The 9,720-nt window shown below is 39.3% G+C and overlaps 1 protein-coding gene across 1 annotated transcript; it reads right to left on the bottom strand.

Moving 5' to 3' along the window:
* Positions 1–7,799: 7,799 nt before the first annotated feature.
* LOC145101165 (protein TEEBE-like) lies at positions 7,800–9,359 on the bottom strand. Its single transcript, XM_079038337.1, has 3 exons — positions 9,206–9,359; positions 8,624–9,121; positions 7,800–8,536 (listed from the first exon to the last, which is right to left on the bottom strand). The coding sequence occupies exons 1-3, from the start codon at positions 9,291–9,293 to the stop codon at positions 8,013–8,015; spliced, it is 1,110 nt and encodes a 369-aa protein (XP_078894463.1). The 5' UTR covers positions 9,294–9,359; the 3' UTR covers positions 7,800–8,012.
* Between the last annotated feature and the right edge of the window lie 361 nt (positions 9,360–9,720).

Raw genomic sequence — 9,720 nt, 5'->3', positions numbered from 1 at the left:
TTCTCCCAGGTCCGAGACCCGAAGAACGTCTGACGTTTTTCTATTTTCTCAGGTTCGGCTGGGCTTTAGACGAACGAGTCTTACCTTATAAGTCAATACAACCTCTATTGAGATACCAGATTCATCATACACCATTTTATTCCAAGAAGATTCATTACTTTTCTTGAGATCATCCACCATCTTAAATGTTTCCTCAGACACAGACTGCACAGTAAAACCCTTCGCCTTTAGTTATCTCCTCAATCCTTTGCTTAAGTTCAACACACCTCTTGAACACCTCTTTCTTATTGGCTGTAAGATCCTAAAACTTAAGCCCTATATCTTTCTCTTTTTTGTTCCATTCCTTTTCTTTATAGACAACCTGATCTTCATCTGTCTCTTCAAGGCCTCAAGATCACGCTTGATCTCCTTAGTACCCTTAACATCAGAGTAGTATCTTAAAAGAAAAAAAAATACTTTTAGCAATGATAATGAACAAGTGATATAATAAGATTTAATTTACAGTTTGGGTAAATGTAATGATTTTATGTTTGATCTCAAATGGTGCTAAACCCTCAAGTTCTTGGCCAAGTTCCATAGTGATCTTCCTCTTCTTAGGATCAGGACTTGTATCCTTGCCCTCTACATTTCTTATTCCTATAACAAGTATCTTTTAGATTTTCACACAGGGACCGGTAGATAGAAAAGCCTCAACATTAAAGGAAAAGACAACGAAAGCCTGATTGAGAATCAAAACTCGTAAAAATAGACCCATGTCGAAGAAAGAAAATCAAGGCTTAGCCTTGTAGCAAAAACCCTAAAAACAGTACCATTGGGATACTACCCTAATGATTGAAGTGATTCGATCTCAACATTTGAATAAGAACATAATGGCTCTCAACCTGGGTAGTATTCCCAATTTAATAAAATCCTCAAAGATTGGTACTTCAATCCTAACTACAGACCTAGTAAGATTCTTACCCATGATATTGAACAAAAAGGAAGTTAAACAATATGAGAAAAAGAAAGAATTATTTACATAAAATCGAAGAATCTTCAAGACGATGAGTACATATGGTAAGAATAAACAAGTTTTTGCATTTATAAGAAGATTTCAAGCCAAAATCTAGGCCGTGGAATATTTGAATGTCCTAGGAATATGGACATATGAGACTTATCTTGGATATGAGTACCATGTTCCATCACCACCTAACAATATGATTTTGGCTCTAAAAATCCCTATTTCTCAAGATCTTGAGACGGTAATTTCTAGGATTGATTATATTGGGTGATATTTTTACCTTAAGTTTATTATATCTAGAATCTTGCACGAATGTATACTAACATCTTGAATGACTCAAAATCCTGATCCAGCCAGTTTTTTTTGGAAATACCATCACATCTTTTGTATTTCTTTATGCATGATTATAAATATATCTATTCAAATGAAGACTAAGCCAATCATACACGTGGTCAACACGAATATACTTTGAGTCTTCCCGAAACACATGGCCAAGCAAGAATAGAGGAAGATCCCAAATTTTTAGAATAGACTAAACGTACATGTACACCTACAAAAATATACACTCACTTAATTACTCTTCTTAGCCTTTGCTCATACTAATCATTATCAATTTGCACTTGCGGTTCTCCTATTAATTTCTAATAAAGGTTCTGAGGTAGAGTGCCATTAGTCACCACCCGGGGTTTTATGACGGAGATCCTAAATGATTACGGATTTTCCTTGTATATCTCATGTTCTCGCATTAATGTCTACATTTATATGTCCTTATCTTCAACTTTCAATACATGTTTTTAAAATACTTACATTTATACATATTTTTTGATACATTATACATATACTAAAAACATTTTTAATATCTTTGTTGAATATTCAACATATTGAACATCTTAAGACTTATTGCTATCTTCAACGTATTTACAGAATTAACACTATTTTCGTCCTATTTTCTAAACATATATTTATCTACATATTAGATTTAATCACGATTCCGATCATTCTTTTCGTTTGAAGTCTTTATAACAAATATCAATATTTTTATCCTCAAGATCTTGACCATATTCAAGATCTTCGGCACTTTAATATATTTGAGAGTGTACAATCTGTTTTCTTAAAATCTTCATATAAAACAGCACACACTTACTAATTTAGTTATAAGGTTATTAAATTGATTTTTGACCAAAACAAGACCATATACATATACATATAGTAACTAGTCTATAAAAAAATTACTGTAAAAATAGTATCTAGGCCTGCATAGAAGATATGTTCCATATATTTTCTTCGTATCTAGATATGTTCTTTGTTGGGTTAATCCAGAAGACATGGGGGGCAATTAAGTAATTTTGAGTATCTATTATTTTTATTTACTTTTACGTAAGTCAGGTTGAAGTAATCAAAGGCCATGTAGGCCATTTTCCCTCTTTGTAGCTTAATAGTCACGTGGGTAGTTGTTTCCTTATTTCTAGCATGAAGTTTAGATAAGTAGCAGGTTGTTTTCCCGTTTTTGATAAGCATAAATAAAACTCAGAAAAGTTTGCCCCAAAATTATCTCTCTCTTTCTCTGTTATTTTAGTACTGGGGTTATCTGTATACCCCACAATTTGGTATCAGAGCTCACGGTATATGCCTAAGTACCAACCAAGACCAGCAACTATGGGAGATAGAAACGAAAAGGAAAGCCAGGTTATGCTTCATTACCCGATGTTGTCCAGAAACAATTATGCTGCTTGGGCGATAAAGATGAAAGTCTTCATGCAAGCCCAAGGCCTGTGGGATGCAGTTGAGCCCAGAACCACGAACACAGTAGTCGAACAAAAGAAGGATAAAATGGCGATGGCGGCCATCTACCAAGGGATACCGGAAGACTTATTATTGTCATTGGCTGAGAAACAAACAGCTAAGGAGGCGTGGGAAGCGCTGAAGACTATGTTCCTTGGAGCGGACAGAGTAAAGACAGCAAGAGTTCAAACTCTTAAGGCCGAGTTCGAAGTCTTAAGCATGAAAGAAGCGGACACCATTGATGAGTTTGCTGGGAAAGTAAACAACATCGTGAGTAATATTAGGGCATTAGGAGATAAACTAGAAGAGTTGTATGTTGTGAAGAAATTGCTTAGAGCCATTCCAGAAAAATTCCTGCATATTGCCTCTACAATAGAGCAGTTTGCTGATCTCGAGACTATGTCTGTTGAAGAAGTGGTGGGACGGTTAAAAGCCCATGAAGACAGGATACGTGGTCGAGGGGATAACAGTGAAGGAAAAGTGTTGTTGACCCAACAAGAGTGGCTTGAGAAGAGTAAAAAGAAAAATGATGAGGCTCAACGGATGTCACAAAAGAATGGTAGGGGAGGATACTCAAACACACGTGGCCGGGGTCGTGGCCGTGGAAGAGGCGGCTGGAACAACGGTGGCGGACGGAGGGGTGGCGGCCCTCATCAGCACCACGATAATAGACATGATACGGGGAGTAGCAGAGACAAAACCAGGGTACAATGTTACAACTGCCAAGATTTTGGCCATTACGCCTCAGAGTGCAAGAACCCACGGAAGGAAAGGAATCAGGAGGTGCATCTGACCCAAGGCCAAGATGAAGATGAACCAGCACTTTTGTTAGCTAAGTTTCAATCAGTTGAAGCCCAAGAGGAAGTGTATCTGAACGAACAACATGTAGTACCAAAGTTAAAGAGTTCAAAAGATATAGAGAACCGGACAAAAGTATGGTACCTGGATAACGGGGCATCGAACCACATGACAGGCGACAAAGATAAGTTTCAGGAACTTGATGAAGGTATTCGGGGTTACGTAAGGTTTGGAGATGGGTCTAAGGTGCGGATAGAAGGCAAAGGATCCATTGTCTTTCAATGTAAGACAGATGAAAGACGAGTGCTACAGGAGGTGTATTTTATCCCAAGTCTATGTAGCAATATAATAAGCTTGGGGCAATTAGCAGAGACTGGTGATGAGATTCTCATGAAAGGTTCGTTTTTATGGGTTCGTGACAAAACTGGAAGACTCTTAATGAAAGTAAAAAGATCCCCTAACCGTCTCTACAAGATCATTCTAAATGAGGCAAAACCAAAGTGTTTGCTAGGGAGTAGTGAAGAAACATCTTGGTTGTGGCATGCCCGCTTAGGGCACGTGAATTCTCAATCACTTAAAAGGATGGCAGAGAAAAAGATTGTATTGGGATTGCCCAACGTGGAGCAGCCTGTACAGCTGTGTAAAGGTTGTATAGATGGTAAACACTCTCGAAATCCATTTCCTACACACACATTTTATAGAGCCAAGGCTAGATTAGAACTGATACATGCAGATCTTTGTGGTCCGATCACGCCTTCTACACCATCTGGAAACAGGTATTTCCTGTTACTTGTAGATGATTTCAGTCGTGTGATGTGGTTATATTTGTTAAAAGATAAGGATGAAGCATTAGGGGTATTTCGAAAATTCCGTTTGCTTGTTGAGAATGAAACGGGTGAAAAGATGAAAGTGTTACGAACAGACCGAGGAGGCGAGTTTTTCTCAAAACAATTTGAAGCGTATTATGACGAATCAGGCTTAAGACACCATTTTACAGCACCATATTCGCCGCAGCAAAACGGCGTTGTCGAAAGGCGTAACCGCACGGTTGTGGAGATGATACGAAGCATGTTAAGTAGCATGGAGATTCCAAAGGTTTTGTGGGGAGAAGCAGCACGACATGCAACTTATATCCTTAACCGTGTGACAACGAAAGCATTGGGAGACAAAACACCTTATGAGGTGTGGTCCGGGCGGAAACCAAATCTAAAGCATGTTAGAGTGTTTAGGTGTTTAGCTCATGCAAAGCTGATGCGAGGGAATTTGCAAAAGCTTGATAATCGTAGTGAGGTATTGGTACACTTGGGAATGGAAGCAGGAAGTAAAGCCTACAGGTTGTTGGACCCAAACACGGGAAGGATACGAGTGAGTAGAGATGTGTATTTCGAAGAAAACAAGGTTTGGCCATGGGAATCAGCTAAGAAAATTCGAGCAACTCCTGGAGTAATTCTCACATTTGGAACCATGGTACAAGATCAAGAACATGAGGTACAAGGTGTTGACCCACTCACTCCTTTAAACCATGCACCAGGTGATGACTACGTAAGTGAAGAAGTGGTTCACGAATCCCCATTAGAACAAGATACCCAGTCAAGTGATCATCAACAAACACCCATCCTGACAACACCAACAAGCTCAGTAGGGTCCACTAGTCCAGCCTCATCATCAACAGGAGGCGGTGCACCAAAGCGATACAGAACCTTGGCTGAATTATATGAAGAATGTGACGAGCTTTTATTTATGCAAGACATGGATGAACCCGTTAATTATTCCATGGCTTCTACAAAAAGAGAATGGGTCAAGGCGATGAAGTCGGAACTTAAAGCAATTGAGAGAAATCACACATGGAAGCTCGTTGATTTACCGGTAGGTCGAAAGCCTATTGGCTTGAAATGGGTGTATAAGTTAAAAAGAGATCCGCAAGGAGAAGTCTTGAAGCATAAGGCGAGACTAGTCGCAAAAGGGTATGTTCAAAAGCAAGGGTTGGATTTCGATGAAGTATTTGCTCCCGTCGCAAGAATTGAAACAATCCGAATCATACTCGCCATAGCAGGTAAACACGGGTGGCCGGTTTTTCATCTCGATGTCAAATCTGCCTTCCTAAATGGAGAGTTAAAGGAGGAAGTATATGTGTCACAACCCGAAGGATTCGTAAACCCAAAGGAACCTGAAAAGGTGTTGAAATTATCCAAGGCTCTCTATGGCCTTCGCCAAGCACCTAGAGCCTGGAACTCATGTCTCGACAAAAGTCTGAAAGCTATGGGTTTTCAAAGATGCCCTCAAGAGTATGCGGTGTATACAAGAAGCAAGAATGGTAAGCTCTTAATCGTTGGAGTTTATGTGGACGATTTAATTGTGACAGGTAATTGTAAAGTGGAGGTGTCTAAATTCAAGCAACAAATGAATGATGAATTTGAGATGAGTGATCTTGGTACTCTCTCATATTACTTGGGAATAGAAGTAGCTCAACATCAAGATGGCATAAGTATAAAGCAAACAGCGTATGCCAGAAGTATCCTCACAAAAGCTGGAATGACAGAATGCAATCCTTCTCTATATCCCATGGAACCGAAGTTGGAGCTTACCAAGGATGAAGAAGGCACACCGGTAAACCCAACGGAGTATAGAAGCATTATTGGTGGACTCCGATACCTTACACACACCAGGCCTGACATATCCTACGCAGTGGGCATGGCGAGTCGGTTCATGGAAAGACCCACTGTACAACATCAACAGGTAGTCAAGAGGATACTGAGGTACATCAAAGGGACCATCGATTTTGGTCTGATTTATGAAAGAGGAAAAGATGAAACTGAAATCATTGGGTATTCAGATAGCAACCATGCACGAGATTTGAATGATAGAAGGAGTACAGGTGGCATGGCATTTTATCTAAATGCAAGCTTAGTAGCATGGGCCTCACAGAAACAAAGATGTGTGGCTCTCTCATCATGTGAGGCAGAATTCATGGCTGCTACGTCAGCAACGTGTCAAGGGATATGGATCCGTCGGCTAATAAAAGGAATAACTGGTGAGAAAATAAAACCGGTGACCCTCTACCTCGATAACAGGTCAGCGATTGACTTAGTTCGAAACCCGGTTTTTCACGGACGGAGCAAACACATAGATACAAGATACCACTTTATCAGGGAGTGTGTAGAAAGGGGAGAGGTGGTCGTCAAGTTCGTATGCAGCAAAGAACAAAAAGCCGACATATTCACAAAGTCTTTAGCCAAAGTCAATTTCATAGAGATGCGAAGACTCCTTGGGGTGAAGGACACGAAGAGTTCTGGATTAAAGGGGAGTCTGTTGGGTTAATCCAGAAGACATGGGGGGCAATTAAGTAATTTTGAGTATCTATTATTTTTATTTACTTTTACGTAAGTCAGGTTGAAGTAATCAAAGGCCATGTAGGCCATTTTCCCTCTTTGTAGCTTAGTAGTCACGTGGGTAGTTGTTTCCTTATTTCTAGCATGAAGTTTAGATAAGTAGCAGGTTGTTTTCCCGTTTTTGATAAGCATAAATAAAACTCAGAAAAGTTTGCCCCAAAATTATCTCTCTCTTTCTCTGTTATTTTAGTACTGGGGTTATCTGTATACCCCACATTCTTCACATTCCATACATCTACTTTATAAATAACGACATAATATCTAAGTAGATAAACATGTAAATTTAATTTGGCTCGTGGAATCCATGTATCTCTTAAGAAAAATCTTTAAAGGTTAAGTTCCATCTGTTCTTTCAGAATTTTCAGAAATGCCATTTTGTATGAGCTGTGAGTTGCAATATAAAAAAAAGTGGTTATTTTAGTTTATATCCTTGTATATATTTTTGTAATTGTATGTTTTTGATTTAATGAAGAATCATTAACCATAACAAAGAGAACATTGCGGAAGGTTTGGAAGAAAACGTTGAGCCCCTGCATGTTCCGACTGGAAAGGGAAGTTTTTTAAAGCGCGACAGATGCTTCATGAGTTGACTAAATATTTTTTTATTCGACATGATTAATCAATTAATTAGAACATTTACTACATGAGATGTATAAAGGTAAAAGCTCCCATACGCGAGTCATCTTCAAGTGTTGTTAAAAACTGACTGTACAAGAATTTGACTCGATTAACTGATATGGATCTTTTCCATATTAACGTATTACTGAATATTATTTCAACTATACATCTATTGGTAAATACGGTTTTCATTTTTTAATTAAACATAACTCTAATAAAAGAATTCAAGTTTATTACAACTCAATAGAAAAGAAATACAAGTGCATGCAGCCAGCTTTTAGACTTCCTTTGCAATTCATCTTTTTTTATTTAACCAAATTACAGTTGACAATATTGTGGTCACATGATGCATTTCAATCAATGTCACCCAATATCATGGAATGTCTGATTTACAAACACCGAACTAAAACAGACCAAATTTACCTCTAGGCGCGGACCGACAACACGCGAACTTCATCAATCACAGGGCCACAAAGGGACACAGTGTCGTCAGCCCTAGTGTGGTAATATGAGCTGTGAAAGCTCACTCGGGTTCTTGAAGATGTCGCCTTAAACTTCATGCTAACCATCTTCCACTCTCCCTTCCCTTCCGATTTAAATGGTACTTTCAGCTTCTCTTTCGCAGCAAATGCTTCAACAATCATGTCTCCAAGACACCAGTCCTTGGAATCTCCAATGGCGAATGAAAGGGTGTAGAGTTTGTTGGGTACTGTTCTGAGGATTTGTGTGACGGCGCTTTCTCTCCCAGCCAACAGCTCAACGGCTGAGTCGCCATGTGGGACGTTGTAATGCTTGGAGTCGATGAATTTAACAGCTTTAAGAGACTCGATGATCCACCCGGGGAGAGGAGATGTGTGGTCTTGTTGTTGAGGAGGGAGAAGGACGCCATTGGAGGAGTTTACTAATAGACGTGGACCTTCCTCGAATCCACCATTTTTCACCAAGTTATCTGCAACAAAAAAATATTCATGAATTGATCATAGGAATGATAATTGATAACTTTTGATCTGGTTTAAAGTTTCTGAGAGTTACTTACGTGAAGTAAGTCTAGGAGGGTGGAGTTCCTTAATGGCGACTGCATCAATGATTGGGCCACATTTGGGATCTTCTTCTACACCAGGGTTGTGGAAGGTTAACCTCACGCTGCTTGAATTAGCCCTGAAACCATACGCATACACATCGCCACCGTCAGCACAGTACAAAGTCTTGAGCGGAAGATCCCCGGAGTGTGGTGGCACAGACACTCTTAACATCTGCTGCTGCGCACATGTTCTTGAAGCTCCGAAGGTTATAGCGTACAAAGATCCAGCTTTCACGGGTATCGTTTGGGAGATTTTTGCTTCGTTCCCGAGTATGACGGCGTGGACGCCGTGTGCGACGGGGATGTACATACCGTCAGGCTGAGGTCCGCCCTGTGTGTATTCCACAATACCGCTAATCTCCCATTTTGGTAAAGCGTTTTTGCCAATCAGGACTTTTTTTCTAATGTTGCTTGCCTTCGGTGGTTGTTCAAAGTCTCCGTTTGGTAAGAGACCTGCATAAAGACAACCATTAATGGCGTCAATGGTTGTTTATTTGTGTAATGATGCTACTGTGTGTTTATAAAATTGTAACATACCTTCCGTTGGAGTTGGAGGAGAAGCAGCAGAAACAACAGAAGTGTAAGCTAAGGAGAAAACAAGCAGAATGGAGACAAATTTCGCCATTTTTACACAGAGATAGGAGAGAGAAGTTGGATCTGGATGGTGAAAATGAGGGGTTGTGTGCTTGTAATTTATAAGGTGAAAGAGGAAACTCGTTTGCTTCTTCGATATACAAAGGATTCTATTCCATGATGCGATGGCCACGAGGGATGTTTAGATATACGGTGTTAAGGTTATTTTTTTCCTTAAAATTCCTGCACGATCTATACAACTAATGCAAATGTTGTAAAAGTCAAATACATGTGTAAGCGTTTTTGTTGTTGAATTATAGATTCGATATGTATATTTAATGTTTGAACACGGGAGATAGGAAAGTAAGAAAAAGAAAATACAAAGACTAAAATTACCAATGAAATAAAATTAATGGCTAATATGTTATTTTGGCTGTTAGAAATCAACATCATTTCATTCACTGAATTATTATAAAGAT

Source organism: Lactuca serriola, chromosome 1 (assembly GCF_051521515.1).
Source record: "Lactuca serriola cultivar US96UC23 chromosome 1, Lser_US96UC23_V15, whole genome shotgun sequence".
Lineage (NCBI taxonomy): Eukaryota > Viridiplantae > Streptophyta > Magnoliopsida > Asterales > Asteraceae > Lactuca > Lactuca serriola.
The sequence above is the reverse complement of the archived record's forward strand: the minus strand, read 5'-3'. Positions and strand labels throughout refer to the sequence as shown.